This window comes from Eumetopias jubatus, unplaced genomic scaffold (genome assembly GCF_037043125.1).
Source record: "Eumetopias jubatus isolate StellerSeaLion01/CBP00866 unplaced genomic scaffold, mEumJub1_p1.0 scaffold_7, whole genome shotgun sequence".
NCBI lineage: Eukaryota > Metazoa > Chordata > Mammalia > Carnivora > Otariidae > Eumetopias > Eumetopias jubatus.
In genome coordinates, this window is record NW_028274813.1 from 64,797,522 (window position 1) to 64,822,978 (window position 25,457).

At 38.1% G+C, this 25,457-nt stretch overlaps 1 protein-coding gene across 8 annotated transcripts in view; it reads left to right on the forward strand.

Moving 5' to 3' along the window:
- The window catches only part of HECTD1 (HECT domain E3 ubiquitin protein ligase 1), an 88,315-nt gene that overhangs the window by 3,191 nt on the left and 59,667 nt on the right, over nucleotides 1-25,457 (forward strand). For all 8 annotated transcript variants that reach the window (XM_088024650.1, XM_088024652.1, XM_028114901.2 and 5 more), the window contains exons 3-8: nucleotides 18,492-18,726; nucleotides 22,326-22,553; nucleotides 23,571-23,852; nucleotides 23,948-24,218; nucleotides 24,726-24,802; nucleotides 24,888-24,986. In XM_088024650.1, coding sequence (XP_087880776.1) covers nucleotides 18,492-18,726; nucleotides 22,326-22,553; nucleotides 23,571-23,852; nucleotides 23,948-24,218; nucleotides 24,726-24,802; nucleotides 24,888-24,986 — 1,192 coding nt within the window. The remainder of the gene's footprint in view (nucleotides 1-18,491; nucleotides 18,727-22,325; nucleotides 22,554-23,570; nucleotides 23,853-23,947; nucleotides 24,219-24,725; nucleotides 24,803-24,887; nucleotides 24,987-25,457) is intronic.

The following is a 25,457-nucleotide window of genomic DNA, read 5'->3' on the forward strand; positions in this document are numbered from 1 at the left end:
ATTTTTTATTTTTGTTTTCTTTCAAGATTTTATTTGAATTCAAATTAGTTAACATGTAGTATAGTATTAGTTTGAAGGGTAGAATTTAGTGTTTCATCAGTTACCCCATCCCCCCAACCCAAAATCACAATTTATTAATGGCCCATTCATGTCAGCTAGTTTTTGTTATTAACAAACTTTGAATGCATAATAACCTAGCCCCCCTGTTGATACTTATTTTAGCAGGATTCATAGAAAAGTAAAGTAGATTTTTGAGTATTCATAGATTTCATTAGAGGGTCTTCATTGCCTGAGAATTACTTTTGGTTTTTTAAAAAAGTTAAACTCGCTGGGGTGCCTGGGTGGCTCAGTCAATTAAGCATCTGCCTTTGGCTCGGATCATGATCCCAGGGTCCTGGGATCAAATTCCTCACTGGGTTCCTTGCTCGGTGGGGAGCCTGCTTCTTTCTCTCATCCCAGCTTGTGCTCGCTTGTGCTCGCTTGTGCTCTCTGTGGCTATCTTTGTGTCTCTTTCTCAAATAAATAAATAAAATCTTTAAAAAATAAAAAGTTATACTTGCCAATCAAATTAATGATTGTTTTGTATTTTTATTAAGTAATGATATATAGTACAGATATTTGTAATGGCAGTTAAAAAGGGTGTTACCTTATTAAAACAATTTTAAAGGAAATATTTATTTATTTTTAAGGATTTTATTTGAGAGAGAGAGAATGAGAGAGCATGAGAGGGGGGAGGGTCAGAGGGAGAAACAGACTTCCCACTGAGCAGGGAGCCCCATGTGGGACTCCATCCCAGGACTCCAGGATCATGACCTGAGCCAAAGGCAGTCGCTTAACCAACTGAGCCACCCAGGTGCCCTTAAAGGAAATTTTTTTTTTTTTAAAGATTTTATTTATTTATTTGAGAGAGAGAGAATAAGAGATAGAAAGCACGAGAGGGAAGAGGGTCAGAGGGAGAAGCAGATTCCCTGCTGAGCAGGGAGCCCGATGCGGGACTTGATCCTGGGACTCCAAGATCATGACCTGAGCCGAAGGCAGTCGCTTAACCAACTGAGCCACCCAGGCGCCCAAAGGAAATTTTTAAAATAGAAAACATCCCTATATAAAATCCTACCATCCTAACATAATTGTTCTTTCCATTTTCCCTTCTAGGCGTATTTATATATGTATATAAATATACATATTTATATATATAAACATATAAACATAAATATGTATATTTATATATACATTTATATAATGTAATTTTATGAAAGATGAAACTGAAGTCAGATGTGGATTTAATATTTTTTATTTACTAAGATAACAAGATTATTTCAAATTGGAATGGTTATGCCTGTTTCATGTAGCATACCAGTAATTTGTCTATCAGAAAACGGATGTTTGATGAAATTTGTGACAATTTTTTAAAAAACACTTAGTTTGCTCTTTTTGTTCTATAGTCAGATTTTCTTGTCACAAGAAAAATTGTTTTGATTCCTTTAAACCAGAGAGGCAGCATGGTGAGATGGAAAGAATGGGCTGTGGCATCAGAGACTTGGGTTCAGATTCTTGGATTCTTGGTCGGTTAGGTCTCATTTAGCCTTTGAGAGCCTTAGTTTAGTTTCTTCCTCTGTAGAATAACAGTAGGCTCCTTGTGAGGATTAAAGGAAAGAATGTATGTGAAAAGTGTTTTGGGTAAAGTGGGCTACCCACTAATATTATTACATTTCTAATTTTGAATTTTATTTTGGGAGTTTATTTTGTGAAACTGATCGATTTTGGAGAGTCTTTTTAAATTCTTTGGAAGAATCAACAAATAGGAGGAAGAACAAGATGATGTACATATTTTGAATATTGGTGAAAATTTCCTGTACTAACCTGATTTCATAAGAGACTAGCATACAGGGGCGCCTGGGTGGCTCAGTCATTAAGCGTCTTCCTTTGGCCCAGGTCATGGTCCCAGGGTCCTGGGATTGAGCCCCACCCACCTCGGGCTCCCTGCTCTGCGGGAAGCCTGCTTCTCCCTCTCCCACTGCTTGTGTTCCCTCTCTCACTATTTGTCTATCTGTCAAATAAATAAAATCTTAAAAAAAAAAGATACTAGCAAACAGTCCTTATTTATATTGAATAAAGCAAAAGATGTATATATGTTCAGATAAATTTTTGCCTTATTAGCTTGTATTAATAGTTATATGTCTCTTTAGGCAGGAAAGGCAGATGGTGTGGTAGAATAATGGCCTTTGGGATGGGATAGATTTGGGTTCAGGTTTTTGTGAAGATTAAAAGGGATAATATATGTGAAATCCCTGGCATAGTGCTTTTCCCAGAACAGTTAAGTCTTTTCCTTTAACTTAATATTATATGTGGCTCTCCATTTTTTGGAGAGTTTTGACAGTTGGAAGTGAAGGGGTGCACATTTTCTGTGAAGCTGTGATTCTTCCTATTAATGCCTGAACTTACAGGGTAATGCTCTAGAAAATAAAATTCAAGTTTGAGGTGAGTTTTTGCTTTCATCTGTGATATGTTGGTGAGTTAAATTTAATATGTTATAAATTTAATAAGAGTTAAATTTAATGAGTTACAAATGAGTTTGCATTCACATTAAAATAGATGATTATTGTACATGTTACTATAAATAGGTAAATCCTGCTCATTTGTAGATCCTGCCTACTATCTCTTCAGATAGTATAATTTAAAAGTTATATTTTCTGGGTAGAATCTAAGATCTAGAAAATGGGATATTAGGGATAGTAATTTTAATTTTTTTAAAGATTTTATTTATTCATTCATATGAGAGAGAGAGAGAGGCAGAGGCAGAAGGAGACGCAGACTCCCCAAGGAGCAGGGAGCCTGACTCGGGGCTCGATCCCAGGACCCTGGGATCATGACCTGACCCAAAGGCAGATGCTTAACTGACTGAGCCACCCAGGCACCCTAGGGATAGTACTTTTAGGTACTAGAAGGCTTTTTTTTTTGTTTTCTCCTTTTTTTTTTTTTTTTTTTTTAGGAGAGGAAGCGGGGTAGGGGCAGAGGAAGAGAGAGAGAATCTTACGCAGATTCCATGCCCAGCGTAGGTCACAATCTCAACAACCCTGTGATCATGACCTGAGTCTAAATCAAGAATCGGATGCTTAACCGACTGAACCACCCAGGCGCCTGAAGGCTCAAAAATAATCATTTTAGTTAATTAAGAGGGCACAAGAGGATGTACAGTACAAAGTCTCTCACTCTCCTTTCTCCTGGCTAATCATTTCAGAGGCAACCACCATTAATCATTTTCCTAGTGTATTCTTTGAGCGATATCCCAAGGAAGAAGGTCTTGAGTCTGGATTCCAAAGTGGTTCAACACAGTGGTAAAAACTTCCTGTTGTATATTTATAGTAAAAGGCAAAAAATACCTACAGTAGTGACAAAGCTTTTAACCTTTTATTTATTTTTTTTTCAGATTTTATTTATTTGGGGTGCCTGGGTGGCTCAGCCGTTAAGTGTCTGCCTTCGGCTCGGGTCATGGTCCTGGGGTCCTGGGATCGAGCCCCTCATTGGGCTCCCTGCTGGTCTCTCTGTCAAATAAATAAATAATATCTTTTTTTTTTTAAGGATTTTATTTATATGACAGAGAGAGAGACACAGCAACAGAGGGAACACAAGCAGGGGGAGTGGGAGAGGGAGAAGCAGGCTTCCCGCCCAGCAGGGAGCCCGGTGCGGGGCTCGATCCCAGGACCCCGGGACCATGACCTGAGCCGAAGGCAGACGCTTAACTGCTGAGCCACCCAGGCGCCCCAGCTTTTAACCTTTTAAAGATTTTGAAGATTTTCCTTACTTGAGAGAGAGAGAGAACACAAGTAGGGGAAGGGGCAGAGGGAGAGGGAGAAACAGACTCTGTGCTGAGTGCTGAGTCCTACTTGAGGCTCGATCCCAGGACCCTGAGATCACAACCTGAGCCAAAGTCAGACGCTTAACCAAATGAGCCACCCAGGTTCCCTTAACCATTTAAATTGTTTTCCTACTTTATGTCAGGTGTTAGGTGATGACCAAAACAGATACAGTCTCTATTTTTATGGTGCCTAGTAGTCTAATAGAGAAGGCAGATATTAAATAATTACAGAAATAAAACTGTGGTTATAAACATATTTAATAAGTGCAATGAAGGAAAAGAGTAGGGTGCTGTGACAGTATGTAGAAGGGACATGACCTGGAAGGGTAGGGGTAGTCCGAATGGCCTTCTTTGAAGAAGTGGTTTTTCCTAGAGATAAGAAGGACGAGTAAGAGTTTATGGGATGAAGTATGTAGAGGAGGTAGAAGGGTGTTCAAAGAGGAGGCAATGTGTGAAGAATTTGAAGTGGGATTGAGGAACTTGGAGAACACTAGTGTGACTGGGACAAGGAAAGTTTGCCAGAGTGCTGCGTAGGAGGTAGGGGCTAGATGGAATGGAGTCTTTTGCATATGATAAGTAAAGCTTTTGATTTTATCTTAAGAGCAATGCAAAGGCAGTGAAATACTGCAAAAGAATGATATGATTACATTTGTCTTTCAAAAACATTACCTGCTCTTTTCAGAACAGAATAGATGGGTGCAGAGGACAGAAAGAACAAATTCTTCTAGACTTGGTAGATTATGGTCCAGAGAAAGGTTTGTAGTAATAGAAGTAGGAAGAAGTGTATAGAGATAGATTTAGGAACTAAAAGAGTCAGAACTTGTTGAATGATTGGATATGAGTGAGAAAGGAAGTATCATGGATTACTCAGGTTATAATGGATGGTGATACCATTTAGTGAGAGAAAACACTGGAAGAGTTTTGTTATTTTTTTTGGTGGGCAGCAAGGCAAAGTTTATTGAGTGATAGTATGCACTTCCACTGGAAGAGTTTTGAGGGACTGAGATCATGAGTTTGGATTTGGCTGGATTCTCATATCTGCCTCTGCATTCAGCTTGCTGGATTATATTTTAATAGAAATATATGAAAAAATCATCCGCCACAAATGTAGTTGGAAAAGGGAGGAATGTTGTAATAATTTTTATTTTATTTATTTAGTTTTTTATTTTTTATTTTTTTAAAGATTTTATTTATTTATTTGAGAGAGCACAAGAGGGGGGGAAGGTTAGAGGGAGAAGCAGACTCCTTGCTGAGCAGGGAGCCCGATGCGGGACTCGATCCCGGGACTCCAGGATCATGACCTGAGCCGAAGGCAGTCGCTTAACCAACTGAGCCACCCAGGCGCCCTGTAATGATTTTTTAAACATAATTATGGGTATTCTTTGATACCATACCAAAACTGGACGAGTGATAGTTTCTTAAGGGTTAGTTATAATGTGGATTCTGAATCATATGAATGAGCTTTTTGTACCCTGTTACATAAAATATATTGATCTCTCTTGTACTTTGAGTAGTTTTTTTTTTTTTAAACCCATGTTTAAGCTTGTAAAATTGTGCACTGGCAATGGATTTATCAAGCTATACAGATAATCCAGATGTTGACATATGTCGTTCTGTACTATCACAAACTCACATTTGTTTAACATGAATACTGATCTCATCAGAAAAGTTTCAATATTGGGAAGCTGTCTAGCTTATGGTGGCAGATACAAGTTTTCCAAAATTGTCATTTTTGCTTGAAAGCTTTAATGTTATCATTGGCATTAAGTACTGTCAGTTGTTTTCCTTGAAGTAGAAGTCTTACTTCGTTAAATTTTGAGAAAATGTTTGCCAGATTTCCAAGTCTGAATAATCACAGTTTGTCTGAAGTTCTTTCAAGTAAAAATGGTGTTACATGAAAAAAAGTCTAGTTGAGCTCTCCAACAGTTACACAAGTGCTTTCCCTTGACACAACCATCATTCTTCAGGAGGCGGATGTGCTTTATACTTACTTCCTGTTTCCTGAAGTAGGTTATTAAAAAGATAGGTATTCAAGGGTTGCGATTTGGCAAAATTAATAATTTTTTTCCTTCATCAGGGTTATTCTGTAGTGAAACTGCCTGCCCCCAGGCCCCCATGCCACAGTTCGGCAGTGAAGAATACAGCTCCCAGTAGTACAGTTTAGTGCCCTTGCCTTGATTCCTGCTGAAACGCCAGCAGTTTCTTCCACCATTGCTTTTGCATCATGAGTGTACATGTCAACATGTGAAGAAAGCGATTCAAAAAGAGAAAGGACAATTGTGTTGAATTGTGGTGAGAGGTCAAGTAGGGTGAACACTGAAAGCGTCCTTTGGATTTAGCTACATTGTCAAGGACATTGATCTTAATGAGAGCTAGTGGAGTGGTGGTGAGGGGCAGGTTTGAATGGGTCTAGGAGTAAGTACGACATGAAGAAATAGAGCCAGGGAGTGTGGAAAACTTTTTCAAGAAGTTAGATTGGAATGGGGGTATAGGATTTTTGTATTCTAAAGGTCAAAGAGATAGGAGAGAGAATATCCATAGTGTTTAGGATTCTGAGAAACTGGGAAAAAATCGGCTTCTGTTAAGACCAGTGCTTTGTAAACTTCAGTGTGCATGATGTGAATCACCTGAGGATCTTGTTAAGATGCAAATTATGATTCAGTTGGTCTGGTGCACTGCCCGATAGTCTGCATTCCTAGTATGCTACCAGATAATGCTGAAGCTGTGGTCAGAAAATCTTATGTTTAGAGGGGTGCCTGGGTGGCTCAGTCGTTAAGCGTCTGCCTTCGGCTCAGGTCATGATCCCAGAGTCCTGGGATCGAGCCCCACATCAGGCTCCTTGCTCAGCGGGAAGCCTGCTTCTCCCTCTCCCACACCCCCTGCTTGTGTTTCCTCTCTCGCTATGTCTCTCTGTCAAATAAAAAAAAAAAAAAGTAAGAAAATCTTATGTTTAGGAGCAAAGCTCTGATCTGCTGGTGGGGAGATGGGTTTTATTTTAGATAGTGTGTTCCTTGTAAAACAGGGAAGATGGAGAAATTAGATGTAGATGTTTTAGGTTTGGTGGTTAAAAGTTTGAGGGATTTCTGTCTGATGACCTTTTTTCCTCCCTGAAGTAGGAGATTGAAAAGAATGATAGTATATCGGATTGGTATGGGGAAATAATTATAATTTGCTAGCAGCTTCATAAGAGATATCCCTGTTGGGCGCCTGGGTGGCTCAGTTGGTTAAGTGACTGCCTTCGGCTCAGGTCATGATCCTGGAGTCCCGGGATCGAGTCCCACATCAGGCTCCCTGCTCAGCAGAGAGTCTGCTTCTCCTTCTCACCCTCCTCCCTCTCATGCTCTCTGTCTCTCATTCTCTCTCTCAAATAAATAAATAAAATCTTTAAAAAAAAAAAAAGAGATATCCCTGTTTCCAAGCTAACAATAACCAGAGTCATATCTTAAAATATTTTTCATGGTCTTTTCCCCCCAACCTTTATTGATTCTTAAAATAATTATTTGACTGTACCACTCTATTTTAAAAAGTCTTTGGGTCTTTGCCTAATGGATAAGATTCAGATGCCTTCAAAGACTTCTCTTGTGTTCTCACAGTACTACTAGATACTACTATTACTATTGTTTTTCTTTTTTCTTTTTTTAAAAGATTTTATTTATTTGAGAGAGAATGAGAGCACTCACGTGTGAGCGAGAGCAAGCATGAGTGAACATGAGCAGTGGGGAGGGGCAGAGGGAGAAGCAGACTCCCTGCTGAGCAGGGAGCCAGTTGGTGCTCAGGTCTCCATCCCAGGACCCTTGGATCATGACCTGAGCTGAAGCCAGCCGCTTAACCGACTGAGCCACCCAGGCACCCCTACTTTTGTTTTTCTATTGCTAAGCATAGTGCCTGGCATATAATAGCTAATAGCTAATAACCAGATACTGAACAAACTGAAGAAGTTATTTATGTTGTGCTTGCTTTTCATTTATGCCTAAAATGCCTAAAGAAAGTATTTCTGGAGTCATGAAATTGGTTGGGGAGCATGTTTTTTTTTTTTTTTTTAAAGATTTTATTTATTTGAGAGAGAGAATGAGATAGAGAGCATGAGAGGCAAGAGGTTCACAGGGAGAAGCAGACTCCCTGCTCAGCAGGGAGCCCGATGTGGGACTCGATCCCGGGACTCCAGGATCATGACCTGAGCCGAAGGCAGTCGATTAACCAACTGAGCCACCCAGGCGCCCCAGTTGGGGAGCATGTTAAGAGGAGGAGTATTGTATTCTTCTCTGTAGTACAAACAGTGACAGAATCTATATATTTTCCCTACCTCCCTGCGTTTATGTACCTGCTTTCTCCATATTAACTTCTGTTTTCTTCTACCCCATGGCAGAGTGATAGGGAAGTGAAATTACTTTTTTTGATCAGCCCTACAGCTGATCCTTCCTTGGATAGAGAAAGTTCATTATTTCAGATACATATAATCCTAAAAAGTTAAGTAATTTCTGTTTACAGAAGTCAGCTGTTTATGTACTTCTTTTCAGTGGACAGCAGAAAGAAGTAGTAGAAGATGAGAACCATTCTCTGTAAGGGGGGCTCATAGATGATGATCTTCAGTGAGCTTTTGTTAAGTTTACCAAAGTGCCTGTCACCCTAAAATATTTAAAAAAAAACAACAGTCTTCTTCTTTGTAGCTATAAATAATGTATACTTTGCATGCTTGTTGACTGTGTCATTAGGCCTTTGAGTTCCTTAGAGCCCAGCACTGTCTTACTCATGTTTGTATCCTACCCTCCAATACCTAGCACAGTACTTGGCATAAAAAGTTCTATCTATTCAGTAGATAATTTGTTGAATGAATTGCAGTCAGATTTGTGTTTGTGTTTTAATTGGAGAAAGGCAAGTCTACGTATTGGAATTTTACTCCTTTTTCTTTGAGAAGGAAGGCCATAATTTTCAACTGCTACACCAGGAGTTATATTTGGTTAAGCAATACAAACGAGACTCAAGGCTGGGAGCAGGGACAAAAATAAAAGATGAAGTGGATCAAAAGAGGTTATTTATTATCTTTATGAAACCAAATTTATTAATTTATTTAACTTTTACAGTTAAAATTTTGTTTTAGTTCTTTAATAAAGGAAATGCCCAATTTATGGACCATATTAAGGAAATATTGCCACTACAGATAACTTCCTTTATTTATTAAAAAAGTTAAATTTTGTATTGTAAATCTTCAAAAATCTTGGCCCAAGTCCAAGTGATATAGTCTAGAAAAAGGGTATGGTAGTTATAGTATAAAAACTATTATAGTTCCCAAGAAAATTATTTCTCTTTGGAACCTCATGAAACTTTTTTGTTCTTGTTTTTTTAAGATTTTATTTATTTGAGAGAGAGAGCACGAGCAGGGGTAGAGGGAGAGGGAGAAGCAGGTTCCCTGCTGAGCAGGGAGCCCAATTCGGGGCTCGATCCCAGGACTCTGGGTTCATGACCTGGGCCAAAGGCAGATGCTTAACCAACTGAGCCAGCCAGATGCCCCTATTCTTGTTTTAAGTTACTTATCTCTGCTTTCATCAGGGAAAGATTCTGATGTCATTGCAGGTAGCATTTTGGAAACCCTTGCTTAAATTTGGATTCATCTGAAGTTTCTTCTTAATCTCATTTGTGTGGTTGACTGGTCTGACAGTTCCATATAGATGGAGTAATCTTAATGTTTCCTAATTAGGCTACTTTTAGGTCTATAAATTGGTATTATAGTACAGTACTAGGTTTGATTATATAAAAATAATTCTACCCATAATGTGAGAGATTAATCTTTAGCAAATTTAAAAGTTTGAAAAGCTCTTTAATTATAAATAAAATTTTATGCTATGGATGTATACTTTTAGCACTATTCAGGGAGGGCTGTGATTATGATATGCATGATACTCAATTTTTTCTTAAATTTATTTAAGAAAACTTTACACAGTAAAGTTCCGAGTTTTGACAAATGCGGAGTCGTGTAACCACCACCACAATTGAAATTCAGCACTGTTCCATCATCCCAAGTTCCAGTTCCTAGAGCTGTCCCTTTGAAGTTAAATCCTTCCCCAACCCCAGTGCTTGACAACCAGTGAGTGGTCTGTTCTCTGATGCTATAGTTTTGACTTTACCAGAATGTTGTATAAGTAGAATCCCATATACATTGTGTAGTGTTTTGAGTCCGGCTTCATAAATTTAGTATATTGCTTTGAGAGTCATCTATGTTACTGTGTGTATAATAGTTCCTTCCTTTTAATTGCTGTGCAGTACCATTTTATGGATGTACCCCATAGATGGTTTATCCATTTACCTTTTCAAAGACATTTGATTTTCTATTTTTGGTGATTATGACCAAAGTTACTATAAACATTAGTATCTAGATTTCTGTGTAAATATGTATTTTCATTTCTTCTGCAGTTGTTAGAGAAAAATCTGACAAGATGGAAAAATTGGCAAACTGAATTCAAACTTTATATGGGAATACAAAGGACCTACGCTAGCCAAAACAACTTAAGTTAGAGGACTCATAATACTGTATTTAAATTCCTGTTACATAGCTACAGTAATCAAAACAGTGTGGTATTAATATAAAGCAAAATGGATCGATGAAATGGACCAGAGAGTTCAGAAATAGACTTACATACTGAGACACCTTATTTCTTTTTCTTTCTTTCTTTCTTTCTTTTTTTTTTTTTTTTAAAGATTTTATTTATTTATTTGACAGAGAGAGACACAGTGAGAGGGAACACAAGCGGGGAGTGGGAGAGGGAGAAGCAGGCTTCCGGCTGAGCAGGGAGCCTGATGTGATGTTTGATTGCAGGACCCCAGGATCATGACTCGAGCCAAAGGCAGGCACCTAACGACTGAGCCACCGAGGCACCCCTTTTTTAAAGATTTTATTTTTGAGTAATCTCTGTACCCGACATGTGGCTTGAACTCACAACCCCAAGATCAAGAGTCCTATGTTTCACTGACTGAGCCAGCCAGGCGCCCTTCAAGCTTTCTTTTGATAGTGTTTGTTTGATCTTTTTCCATCCTTTCAGTTTTAGCCAATCTATGTTATTATATATAATGTGGGTTTCTTGCAGCCAGTACATGGTTGGCTTGTGTTTTTTTAATCCAGCCTGGTTTGTCTTTTTTTAGTCCAACCTGACTTTTTAATTGGTGAGTTTAGACCATTTACATTTAATGTAATTTTCAGTGTGTTTGGATATATGTCTAACATTTTACTTTTTGTTCTCTCTTTTTCTGTTCTTTCCGGCCTTTTGAATTACTTGAATATTTTGTGGCATTCTATTTTAACTTGCCTGTTGGTTTTTGGCTCTCTTTATATTTTTTTAATGGTTGTTCTGGGAATTAATTAAAATTAATTACTTAACAAGAGGTAGTGTTTTACCATTTAAAATGAAGAAGCCTTACAACTATGTAGATCCCTTTATCTTTTGTTGTTTTAAATCTACATACATTGAAAATATCAACATGCAATCTTAAAATTTTCACTTTCAAAAAGTCAGTTTAAGAGGAGAAAAATAATCTATTATATTTACTTACATATTTATTATTTCTTTTGCTCTCCCTTCATGCCTGAAGTTCCATGTATGTCTCTGGTATCATTTTCTTTAACTTTGAAGAACTTTCTCTAGCATTTCTTTTTCTTTTTTCTTTTTCTAAGATTTTATTTATTTATTTGAAAGAGAGAGCAGAGAGAGAGAGAACATGGGGCAGACTCTCCTCTGAGCAGGGAGCCTGATGGGCTGGATCCCAGGATTCTGGGATCATGACCTGAGCTGAAGGCAGACGCTTAACTGACTGAGCCACCCAGGCGCCCCTTCCTTCCTTTTTTCTTTTCTTTTCTTTTCTTTTCTTTTCTTTTCTTTTCTTTTCTTTTCTTTTCTTTTCCTTTTCTTTTCTTTTCTTTTCTTTTCTCTTCTTTCTTTCTTTCTTTCTTTTTCTTTTTCTTTCTTTTCTTTTTTTCTTTCTTTTCTCTTTCTTTCTCTCTCTCTCGCTCTCACTCTCTTTCTTTCTTTCAAGATTTTATTTATTTATTTGACAGAGACAGACACAGCGAGAGAGAGAACACAAGCAGGGGGAGTGGGAGAGGGAGAATCAGGCATCCCTCGGAGCAGGGAGCCCGATGTGGGCCTCAATCCTAGGACCCCGGGTTCATGACCTGAGCTGAAGGCAGATGCCTAATGACTGAGCCACCCAGGCGCCACTTTTTTTTTTTTTTTTTTTTTTTTTTTAAGTAGGATCCACACCCAGTGTGGAGCCCAATATGGGGCTTCAACTCAGGACTATGAGATCAAGACCTGAGCTGAGATCAAGAGTTGGACGTTTAACCGACTGAGCCACCTAGGCTCCCCTCTTTAACATTTCTTTTAGGGAAGTCAGCTGGTGATTAATTCTCTTAGTTTTCCTTCATTTGAGAATGTCTTTATTTTGTATTTGTGCTGTGAAGATATTTTTGCTGGATATAAAATTCTGGGGTGACAATTCTTTTCAGCAGTTTAAGGATACTGTTCCATGGTTTTCTGGACTTTATGGTCTCTGATGAGAAATCTGCATTTATTCTGACCTTTGTTTCTTTGTGTTGCTTTTCCTCATGCTGCTTTTAAGATTTTTTTAAAAATTTACCTTTGTAGGGATTTTTGCTGTTTGATTGTGATTTGCTTGTGCCTGGTTGTCTTTGAATTTGTCTTAATTAAGTTTGCTGAGCTCTTGAATCTGTATGCCTTTCACCACATTTGGAGCATTTTTTTTGTCAAATCTATTTTCTGCAGCCATTTTCTTTTCTCCTTTTCTTCTGGGACTCCAGTGGCACAAATGTTACACTTTTTGATGTGTTCCCTCAGATACCTAACACTGTTTACTTTTTTTTCCCAGTCTTTTCACTCTGTTCTTCAGATTGGATAATTTTTATTACCTGTCTTCAAGCTCACTGACTATCTTTTATGGCTTTTGAGCCCATTTAGTGAGGTTTTCTCCCCACTCACATATTGTACCTTTTCTTTTTTTCTTTCTTTCTTTCTTTCTTTCTTTCTTTCTTTCTTTCTTTCTTTCTTTCTTTCTTTCTTTCTTTCTTTCTTTTTTTCTTTCTTTCTTTCTTTCTTTCTTTCTTTCTTTCTTTCTTTCTTTCTTTCTTTTCTCTTTCTTTCTCTCTCTCTCGCTCTCGCTCTCACTCTTTCTTTCTTTCTTTCTTTCTTTCTTTCTTTCTTTCAAGATTTTATTCATTTGAGACAGAGAGAGCACAAGCAGGGGGAGATGCAGACGGAGAGGGAGAAGCAGACTCCCCACTGAACAGGGAGCCTGATGTGGGGCTTGATCCTGGGACCCTGGGATCATGACATGAGTTGTAGGCAGATGTTTAACCATCTGAGCCACCCACGCACCTCTGTGCTTTTTATTTCTAAAACTTTCATGTGTTTCTTTTTTATGCTTTCTATTTCTCTGTTGAAAACTTCTGTTTCCAATCATTTCAAGAATGTTCACATTTACCTCATAGGGTATAGTTAGAATAACTAATTGAGAATCCTCTCTGATAATTTTTTTTCTTTTTTTTGCTTTGCTTTGCTTTGGTTTCTTTTTTCCCCCCTCATATTTTAGTATCTAGATAGTCTCAGGCTTGTATCTGTTGACTGCCCTTTTTTTTTTCCAAGGAGGCTCCATGTGTATTGTGGAGCCCAATGTGAGGCTTGAACTCATGAACTCAGATCAGGACCTGAGCTGAGATCAAGAGTCAGATAGATGCTCAACCGATTGAGCCACCCAGGCACCCAACTGTCTTTTTCTTGAGTTGGATAGATCAGATTGTACTGATTCTTTGTGTTTCTCTCTCTCTCTTTTTTTTTTAACATTTTATTTATTTATTTGACAGAGAGACACAGCAAGAGAGGGAGCACAAGCAGGGGGAGTGGGAGAGGGAGAAGCAGGCCTCCCGCCGAGCTGGGAGCCCAACGCGGAGCTCGATCCCCAGGACCCTGGGATCATGACCTGAGCCGAAGGCAGGCGCTTAACTACTGAGCCACCCAGGCGCCCTGATTCTTTGTGTTTGAAGTTTTTTTACGGCTCCATGCGCTACGTGGGGCTTGAACTCATGACCCTGAGATCGAGAGTCACGTGCTGTACTGACTTGAGTCAGCAAGGCACCCCTGTTTCAAGTTATTTTGGATTTTATCTTAGATATTTGGGATATTGTGAGACTCTGGGTTTTATAACAATCCTCTGGAGATAATGTTGATTTTGTGTTGGCATGCAGTCATTCTGGTTAGATTTAGATTGCAAGTTCTATCTTGCCCTCTGTGGATGGTGGTTCCAATGTTAGTGATTTTGTAGCTTTTGTTACGGTGTTTGGGTCTACTCTGTACATGTGTCATTCAGAGTATAATCTGGGACTTGGGTGGTGGATTATATCATAGTTCAGTTGTCAGAGTCTTTGCTGCTGTTTTTCAGCTCTGTCCTTCACAGAGCAGTTTTGAGGTGAGCTGAGGACTTGTGTTGGGGATCCTTTTTTTGCTCTTTCTTTTTTGAGATTTCCCCTATCTTTTGGCTACCTAGAGCCCTTTTTTACTAGTGTTCTAGCTAGAAAATGGGCTTTTGTGATGTTACAGTTACACTTCTTCCCACCCACCTCCCCCTCGACTCTTCTTCCCCTTTGTGCTGGGACTAGACTAGACTGCCCCCAAGGTGCAAGTAGTGAGAGAAAAAGAGAAGATAACAGGATTCTTCTCATGCTCTTTTGACCATAGGGGCTCCTTTTCTTAGTTCCCAGTTCTTTCCAGCGCCTTAGATGCTCATGCCATCTTTACTGCACTGTGCATGTGTCACTCAAGGTTTAGTGTGAGGCTTAACTCTGAGGCTAGCCTTGGGGGCCAGGCAGGGAATAAGAAGTCCCAGGAATTTCAACCCACACTCTTTGGCTCACAGAGACCCTCTTTCTTGGTTTTCTCTGAGTTTATGTTCTGTGTTCCTGCTACATAGTTTGGAGACTTTGACCTATCAAGGGGTCAAACCAGAAAAGAAAAGAGGAAAGGAAAAAAGCCCCTGAAACTCATTTCCATCATGGGTCCTTATTTAAGTTTTGACTTCCTTCCCCAGTCCATCTGCTGTGTACTTTTCAGAGTCCTCAGATAGTTGCTTTTTTGTTTTGTCCAAGGTTTTTGGTTGTAATCATTGGGAGAAATAGACTATAATAAACTTACTGTAGTTGACTTGCCGCAAACTTTAAATTTATTTTCTGGGAATTGCAAAATACACTTGTTTCAGAAATTTGGAAAAATCAGAAAAGCTTAGAGAATGAGAAGCTTAGTGAATGAGAAATTTGGAAAAGTCAGAAAAGTTTAGAGAAGTTTTTAGAGAAATTATCTGTAACTGCATTATCTAGTAATAAGTCATTTTAACTTTTTCCTCTAGTTTTTTCTCTGTATATTTTAACACGATGAACACCATAATGGATGTTTTTTTTTTACCTAATATTTTTATTAAATGATATTTGTATCACAATATGTTTTTATTTATTTTTATTTATTTTTTTTAAAGAATTTATTTGAGAGAGAGAGAGAGAATGAGAGAGAGAAAGCACATGAGAGGGGGGAGGGTCAGAGGGAGAAGCAGACTCCCTGCTGAGCAGGGAGCCCGATACAGGACTCTATCCAGGGACTCCAGGATCATGACCTGAGCCGAAGGCAGTCGCTTAACCAACTGAGCCACCCAGGTGCCCTCACAATATGTTTTTAGTAAGTATCTCAATAAAACCTGTATAATCCATCATATGGATGTGTCATACACTTAATCATGCCCTTGTTATTAGATATATGGTTTATGTCACTGTGACCGTCTTTGCATATACATTTTTGCCTGATAACTTTTCTGAACTCTTGACTTCACAGTTCATATAAGAGGAAATCAAAGTTTTCTTAATCTGTTTCAGATAGAATTTATTTTTTGAAGTCTAACCCAGTGTGTTTGTTTATAATTATCTTCTTATAACCATCTTCAAAATGGTATTGTTTTTGATAGAGGACCTTGTGATTTTTTATTCTTTGGAACTTTAGAGTTCATTGTAGGAAAATTTAATTGAAGATAATGTTGTAAGTTTTCAATCCTTGGAGGAATGAATGAGTAAGTTAGTGAATTTTGATTTTTATGTTTTAAGGGAAAATGGAATGGAGATTTTAAAATGATGCTAATATATGCCCAGCATGGTTTTGTATCTGCCTCCATTATGTGTTCATATAGAAATAAGGTCTGTATTAGAAATACAGAAATAAAATATGAATGATTGAATTTATTTTGGAGTAAATTTTTTGTGATTCTAATTAGAGACTCTGTACAGCCTGAAGTGCTTGTCTGTGTGTATATGCATACAGCTTTAGGTTCTTCTGTATTTTCTTGGTGGGGATTTGAAGAATTCTGTGTTTAATTTTAAAAGTTTTATTAATTCGGGGCGCCTGGGTGGCTCAGTCGTTAAGCGCCTGCCTTTGGCTCAGGTCATGATCCCAGGGTCCTGGGATCCAGCTCCGCATTGGGCTCCCTGCTCAGTGGGAAGCCTGCTTCTCCCTCTCCCACTCCCCCTGCTTGTGTTCCCTCTCTCGCTGTATCTCTGTCAAATAAATAAGTAAAATCTTTAAAAAAGAAAATAAAAGTTTATTAATTCTTGGGCCACCTGGGGGCTCAATCAGTTAAGTGTTTGTCTTTGGCTCAGGTCATGATCCCAGGGTCCTGGGTTGGAGCCCTGGGTCAGGCTCCACGCTCAGCAGGGAGACTGCTTTTTCCTCTCCCTCTGCCTGCCGCTTCCCCTGCATGTGCTCTCTCTCTTTCTCTCTCTCTCTCTCTCGTTAGTTAAATAAACAAATAAATAAAATCTTTAAAAAAAAAAGATAAGGGGGAAAATATCCCTAATCGACAACTGAAGAGACAGCTTTATTTTTTTAAATTTTTTTTAAAGATTTTATTCATTTATTTGACAGAGACATATAGCAAGAGAGGGAACACAAGCAGGGGGAGTGGGAGAGGGAGAAGCAGGCTTCCCGCCGAGCAGGGAGCCTGATGCGGGGCTCAATCCCAGAACCCTGGGATCATGACCTGAGCCTAAGGCAGACACTTAACGACTGAGCCACTCAGGAGCCCTGAAGAGACAGTTTTAAGGTATTACCTGTTTATATTAAAATGGTGGCTGTTTTTTTATTTTTTAATTTTTTTAAAGATTTTATTTATTTGACAGAGACACAGCGAGAGAGGGAACACAAGCAGGGGGAGTGGGAGAGGAAGAAGCAGGCTTCCCCATGGGGCTCGATCCCAGGACCCTGGGATCACGACCTGAGCCGAAGGCAGGCGCTTATCGACTGAGCCACCCAGGCGCATCCCCCCCCCCTTTTTTTTTTACAGATCTACTTATTTATTTGTGTGTAAGGGTATGTGAGTGTTGGGGGAGGGTTAGAGGGAGAGAGAGAAGGCAGACGCTTAACCGACTGAGCCACCCAGGTGTCCCAACACACAGATATTTTTAAAAAGCTACTAAGATACATACACTAAAATTTGGAGGAAAAAGAATTCCACCAAAACGTTTAGAGTATTACCTTTTGTGTTATCTGTAGCCCATTTAAAGCTTAGTTTGTGCAGAGAAGTTAGAATAATATATTTTATGTCATATAATTGAGATTTCTATTAAATGTAAATCATAGTCTTTCATACTTTAAGTGTTGATAAAATATAAAGGGTATTATTGGTACCTCACAAATTCTACTTTTGATTATATAGCAGGCATTAGACTATTCATAGGAGGTAAGGAGAGCTAAAGTTAATTAGTTCAATATGGTGCCAGTATACTGAGCTAAGTGTTTAATATATATGATTTTATTTAATTTTCATATCATCCATATAAAGTTGGTACTTCTTAGATATTATCTTTGCTTTACAAATGAGGAAACAGGACCACAAAGGTTACAAAGTTGTTGTATGTTTTATCCTTATCTATTAAACCCCAGATCAGCACTTGTTCTAATAAAACATTAATTGAACAATGTCTCTGGCCTTCAGGACATTTTAATGTAAATAAGGAAATAAAGTGGTAGATTAAATAGTGTGGGCACTGTTTGTATGAGGTTTTAGGAACATGAAAGTACCACTTAGTGATTTGGGGAGGTTAGGGAAGGTTTTACAGAGCCGTTGATGTTTGAGCTGGGTATTGAATTGGAATTTTTTTTTTTTAAAGATTTTATTTATTTATTTGACAGAGAGAGCAGAAACACAAGCAGGGGGAGTGGGGGAGGGAGAAGCAGGCTTCCTGTGGAGCAGGGAGCTCGATGCGGGGCTTGATCCCAGGACCCTGGGATCATGACCTGAGCTGAAGGCAGACGCTTAATGACTGAGCTACCCAGGTGTCCCAGGAATGTTTTTTTTTAAACATGGTTTCAAGTTAATGCTGCTACCTTTAACTGTTGATAACTTGATATTTTCAGCAGTGATGAAATTAGCATTATGAGTATTGTTCTGGAAACAAAAGCAGTGTGAGAAATACTACCTAATACAGATGCAGAGACAGTATTGAATGTGATGTATTATGTTACAGTTTTTACTTGTTATTTTGTTAATTTTTGATGTGAAAAATTTAGTAATCCTAGGTATAATATGATTTCTTTCACTACAGATGTCCTCCTCGCACTTTCTTACCGGCCCTCTGCAAAATTTTTCTTGATGAAAGTGCTCCAGACAATGTATTAGAGGTGACAGCCCGTGCCATCACATACTATCTGGATGTATCTGCAGAATGCACCCGAAGGATTGTTGGGGTTGATGGAGCTATAAAAGCACTTTGTAATCGTTTAGTTGTGGTCGAGCTTAATAACAGGACTAGCCGAGACTTAGCTGAACAATGTGTAAAGGTAAGTCTTAGTGTTTACTGGCCCATTTGAAGATCACTAGAGAATAAAACACATTTTGCTAAAAAAAGAAAATTCTTTCATTATTTTTACTTTATTGAGAGTGATTGACAACAGTGGAAGTCATAGTCCTTGTGGTACCAAAGAGGATCCCTTATAGCTTGGGAAAAGAAGTCTTATCTTCGAAGGAAAATTGTAGGTCACTGATAATGCTCTTCTGTGCTGGCTCTTGGGTTTCTGGTAGGTTTTGAGATAGGTAATCCCTGTTCTTAGCCAAAATGATTTTGTATGAAAATAGTAATAACTAATATTGATTATTAGAGTCAGGCATTATGCTGAACACTTTACATGTTTTTACTCACTTAGTTTTCATGACAACTTTATATGAGGTAGATGCTGCTAATACCAGCATTTCTATTTTTTATTTGAAAAAAATTCAAGCATCCTGAGGTTAAGTAACTTGGTTGGTGGTGATACAAGTAGTTCATGGCAGAGCCAGGATTGAAAAATTAGGAGTTTGAAATTAGGAAGTCTGGTTCGAGGGCCCATGGATTTAACTATTTTTTTGTACTTCCTTTATAGTAGCTGTTTTGTTTTATTCCTGGTGGGACTAATTATAAACTTTATGTGACTTTGAAAGCACCAGTGCTGGGTCAGTAATTTATTAAAACTACTTGATGAAAACATTTAGACTATCCATGATTTTTTGTTTATGATTCTTGTTTCATTCTTGTTAAGATTCCTGCTCTTGTAGGCCAGCAGTTTTCAAAACTTTCTGTCTCAGGATCCCTTTATAAATCTTATTATTGAGGGGCCCTAAAAAAGGGCCTTTGTTTATGTAGGTTATCTCTATTTATCTTTACTATATTAGATATTAAAACAGAAATTTAGAACATATATTTATCTGAAAATAACAGACTCATTATGTGTTAACATACATTTTTAATGAAAAAATTATTTCCTGAACAAATGGAAAATTAATGAGAACAGTAGCATTGTTAAGCATTTTTGTATGTCTCTTTAATAATGTCTGGCTTAGTAGAAGAAGTCAGACAGATCCTCGTATCTACTTCTGCATTCAGTCTGTTGCTATATCACATATAGCTTTTCAAAAATTCCACCCTACACTCCTGAGAGAATGAGAATGAAAAAGGTAATTACTGTCATGGTATTGGTATTACTGAAAAAAGCTTTAACTTCAAGGATCTTTGAAAATGTCTTCCCCACACTTTGAGAGCTGGTGTTACAGGTGTTAATGGCTTGATTTTCTGCCTCTGTGTCTGTAGATTTATTTCTGTCTTTAGACTCAGACAAAGAGGTATCTATTTTCCTGTTTAGAGCTGTTTTTCTCTTATTCTCTCTCTTTTAAAAATTTAATTAATTTTAGAGAGCGTGAGTGTGTGAGCAGGGGGAGGGGCAGAAGGAGAAAGAATCTCAAGCAGACTCCGCACTTGAGTGTGGAGCCTGACTCAGGGCTTGATCTCACATCCCTGAGCTCATGACCTGAGCTGAAAACAAGAGTTGGACACCCAAATGACTGAGTCACCCAGGTGCGCTTCTGTCTTACTCTCTTGATCATAATACTTCATGTTTCTTCTGGGACTGTAATTTTACTCCATTCTTTTATTCATTGACTCATACTATTTCAAACTCTTTCCTGTCTTTCACACCCTCCTCTCCCTTTTTCTGTTTCCTTTGCAGATTATTGTTAATTTATTCTTAAATTTCTAAGGTTCTTTTTTTATCTTCTTAAAATTATGACTTTGCCTAGATAATCTCATCTATCACCATCAATACCGTTCATTTGTATATGGCCCTCATGTCTTTATCTGTAGACCTGAGCTTTCTCTTGAGTTCTAGACTCCATATACAAAGGCCTGTTGGACAGCTCCAATAGCTGTCTGATTTATGATCTTTTACTACAGATACAGTTATTTTGATAATTGGCATCAAATTTACTCACTGTAGGCAGAAACCCGTGCTTTATCTTTTCCTTCCTTTTTTCCACCCCACACATGATGAAGTGATTTTCTAGTTTATTTCCTTTTGTTTGTCTCTGCTATTATTGCCTTAGTTAAGCTTTCATTCTCTCTTAAATATTAATGCTTGAAATTTATTTTTGCATTTACCATTATACTCTCCCTGTGGCCCATTCCCATTTATTAACTGGAAATCTGATTATACTGTTTTTCTGCTTAAAACATTTTTCTCAAAGAAACGCACATTTTTCTAGCTTAAAGAATAGAGTCTAAATTTTCTGGTATGCCTGTAAGATCTGTGGACCCCATTAACTCTTTAGTTCTACCCGAACTCCTTAAACATCAACATAATTTGGAAAATAAAAGTTAATTTTTAAGAAAGATTTATTTATTTGACAGAGAGAAAGCACACGTACCCACAAGCAGGGGGAGGGCAGGAAGAGGGGAGGGAGAGGCAGGCTCCCGGCAGAGCAGGGTGCCTGATGTGGGACTCAATCTCAGGACCCAGGCGCCCCTGAAAGTTAATTTTTCATGCTTTGACATTCACAGATTGTGAGGATGATGAGTAATGTAATAGCAAGCATTTATTTATTGATTTAAATGTGTAGGAACTTTGTAAACTTCTGCTAAGTTATTTTAGTTGCTTAACTTGCCATGCAGGCTTCACCATCTGAACCTACACTGTTTGATACAATAGCCATGTAGGACATTTCAAATGTGGCTACCCCAAATTAAGATGTGCTATAAGGATAAAATACACTTGGGATTTTGAAGACTTAGTATATTAAAGAATATGGGGCACCTCGGTAGCTCTGTTGGTTGAGCATCTGACTCTTGATATTGGTTCAGGTTGTGATCCCATAGTCATGGGATCAATCCCCATGTGGGGCTCCACACTCAGTGGGGAGTCTGCTTGGGATTCTCTCTCTCTTCTCCCTCTGCCCCTCTTCCTGCTTATGCTCTCCCTCTCTCTCTAAAATAAATATATATATATTTTTAAAGATTTTATTTATTTATTTGACGCAGAGAGGGCTAGAGAGACAAGTGGGGGAAACAGTAGAGGGAGAGGAGAAGCAGACTCCCCACTGAGCAAGGAACCTGATGTGGAACTCAATCCCAAGACCCTGGGATCATGACCTGACCTGAAAGCAGATGCTTAACCGACTGAGCCACCCAGGCAACCCTATATATTTTTTTTAATCAGAAAGAGAGAGAATGTGAGCACAAACGGGGAGTGGCAGGCAAATGGTGAAGCACGCTCCCTGCTGAGCAAGGAGCCCGATGCGGGGCTCAATCCCAGGACCTTAGGATCATGACCTGAGCCAAGGGCAGCTGCTTAACTGGCTGAGCTACCCAGGTGTCCCTAAAAAAAAAATTATTTAAAAAAAAAAACTTTAAAAAAATACATTAAAGAATGTAAAATACATCAGTTTTTAACTTTGGTAACGTTGAAATGATGATGCCTTACATATATTGGGCTAAATTAAATATTCAAATTAATTTGTTGTGCTTTTTAAAATGTGGCTACTAATAAATTTGGAGGGCACATTGTGTTTTCTGTGATGCTAGAAAATTAAAATTGGCCTTACTGTATTCTTTTGTTAATTTTGATTTACTGTTTAGGTGTTAGAACTGATATGTACTCGTGAGTCAGGAGCAGTCTTTGAGGCTGGTGGTTTGAATTGTGTGCTTACCTTCATTCGTGACAGTGGACACTTGGTTCATAAAGATACCTTGCACTCTGCCATGGCTGTGGTATCAAGACTCTGTGGCAAAATGGAACCTCAAGATTCTTCTTTAGAAATTTGTGTGGAATCTCTTTCTAGTTTATTAAAACATGAAGATCATCAGGTAAATAAATCACTGCTGTATACTTTGTATCCAAAAAGTGACTTTATAGTGTCCTTATTTATAACTTTGATACACTGTTATTTGAACTTTTCAGTTGATGAACGAGAGGTAAGTCCATTTTCTCTTTTTCTCATTTCATATTTCTGTATGGTCATCTTTTTTATTTTGGCAGTGAAACATTTTAAATTATAAAAGTGATATGTTTATTTTTAAAATTTAAATGTTTCAGAAATACATTTTTTTTTTAGGATTTTTTTTTTAGTTTTTATTTATTTGACAGAGAATGAGAGAGGGAACACAAGAAGGGGGAGTGGGAGAGGGAGAAGCAGCCTTCCCGTGGAGCAGGGAGCCTGATGCGGGGCTCAATCCCAGGACCCTGGGACCATGACCTGAGCCGAAGGCAGATGCTTAACCACTGAGCCACCCAGGCACCCCAGAAATACATAATTTTTAAAGCTGCATTATACTTAGTGTGGTTTGTTGATTCAGCACAGTGTTGTTGACTTAGAAGGATAGTTCTCATTGAAGTAAAATAACAGTATTTAAAATATCTTATGTGTAAAGTTTTTTTAATTAGCATACTTTAGAAAATAAAACTTGACTTTTAAATGCGTTTTACTATTCTGTTAATTATTTTTGGTTGATATTCATAGATTATTTTGGCAGAGTTCATTATAATAGTTAACACTTACTGAGCTTTTACTGTCCATCTCGTTTCTTTACATATATCATCTTATTTAAGCTTGGACAGTGAATTATAGGTACTATTATCCCCATTTTACAGCTAAGGGAACTGAGGCCTTGAGCAGTTAAGCAATATCTTTGGTTCATACTTTAGCAGAATGTGGAGCCAGGATTAAAATCTAGACAGATGACATGCTTCATATCTTTGCTACAGCTGCCTTATAATCTCAGGAATGAAATTAGCAGTACCAGCTAATTTATTACCACCCTAGTTATTAAAATTCACCCCTAGGTGAATTTTATCATCCATATGCTTTTTCTTGATATCACTAGGTTTCCGATGGAGCTCTGCGGTGTTTTGCATCACTAGCTGACCGATTTACCCGTCGTGGTGTTGACCCAGCTCCGTTAGCCAAGCATGGATTAACCGAGGAGCTGTTATCTCGCATGGCTGCTGCTGGTGGTACAGTTTCAGGGCCATCATCCGCTTGTAAACCAGGCCGCAGCACTACAGGAGCACCCTCCACAGCTGCAGATTCCAAATTGAGTAACCAGGTGTCAACAATTGTAAGCCTGCTCTCAACACTTTGCAGAGGCTCTCCAGTAGTCACACACGTAAGAGTGTTTTTGAATCTTTGATTTTTAATCTTTGGTAAAAGTATTTTTGTGTAATGCACATATATTAAACGTTTCTCCCATTCCCTTTCTAGGATCTCCTGAGGTCGGAACTTCCAGATTCAATTGAAAGTGCATTGCAGGGTGATGAAAGATGTGTGCTTGATACCATGCGTTTGGTCGACCTTCTCTTGGTGCTATTATTTGAAGGACGGAAAGCTTTGCCAAAGTCTAGTGCTGGATCTACAGGCAGAATCCCAGGACTTAGGAGATTGGATAGCTCTGGGGAGCGCTCACATCGGCAGCTTATAGACTGTATTCGAAGTAAAGATACCGATGCGCTTATAGATGCAATTGACACAGGAGGTCGGAAAATATTTTTTAAAATATAAAAAAAGCTGAGATAGGAATTATATGGGTAATTTCTAGTTTCTAGATTTTAGACAGTATTTTTAGCATTTGTGACAATAGAATGGCCAACCTCTTCTGTATCCTCTCCTCTCTAATTATCAGCCTGGTGCATGGTAAGACCTGAGTAAATGCCACTAAATTAGTAAATGAAATTATTCATTTAAGGATACTAGTACCCTTTTAAATTGTGTTATATATTTAGTTTTTTGTTTTTTTTTCCTTTGTTATGTTTATTTTTAAGGCTTAATGCCTTGTGAATCCTCGGTGGTTTAAAAATTTTAGAATACCTTAGCAGAATTTGTTGGTGGATTATTTACTACTGTAGAGTTGACCTAAATGTTTAAAATTGACTCTGTATGTAGTGGTTATTAGTAACAATCTTTTAATGATTTCCACTGTAGAAAAGTTCAGTATTATTTTGTTGGAGTTTTAAAAATTTATTTTTCTCCTTCAAACTTCCAGCCTTTGAAGTAAATTTTATGGATGATGTGGGTCAGACTCTATTAAACTGGGCCTCTGCTTTTGGAACTCAGGAAATGGTAAGCTAATAAATAAAAACTAGTGTTTTAAATCAAAGATAGAACTATTCATAAGGCAATTTTATGATTCTTCATAATTTTACAGGTAGAATTTCTTTGTGAAAGAGGTGCTGATGTTAATAGGGGTCAGAGGTCATCATCATTACATTATGCTGCATGTTTTGGAAGACCTCAAGTAGCAAAGGTAAAATCCAGGTTTTTAAATTATTAATTTAATATTTAACATTTACATGGTTCCAAAATTAAAATGATATAAAAGCTTTTATTCTGATAACTCATGCTTCCGTGCCATCTCCACTCACTCCATTCCCCATTATTCACTATAGGTAAGCGTGTTTTGTTTATCTTTTTAGTGTTTTTTAACATAGATGCAAGCAAAAAGAAATATATATGCTTATTCCCTCATTTTCTAATACAAAATGTAACACGTTGCATACACTGATTTATACTTTACTTTTTTCCTTTAATAGTATATATTGAAGACCTCTTCCTTTTTTTTTTTTAAAGATTTATTTATTTATTTGAGAGAGAATGAGAGAGAGAGTACATGAGAGGGGGGAGGGTCAGAGGGAGAAGCAGGCTCCTTTGCTGAGCAGGGAGCCTGATGTGGGACTCGATCCCGGGACTCGGGACCATGACCTGAGCCGAAGGCAGT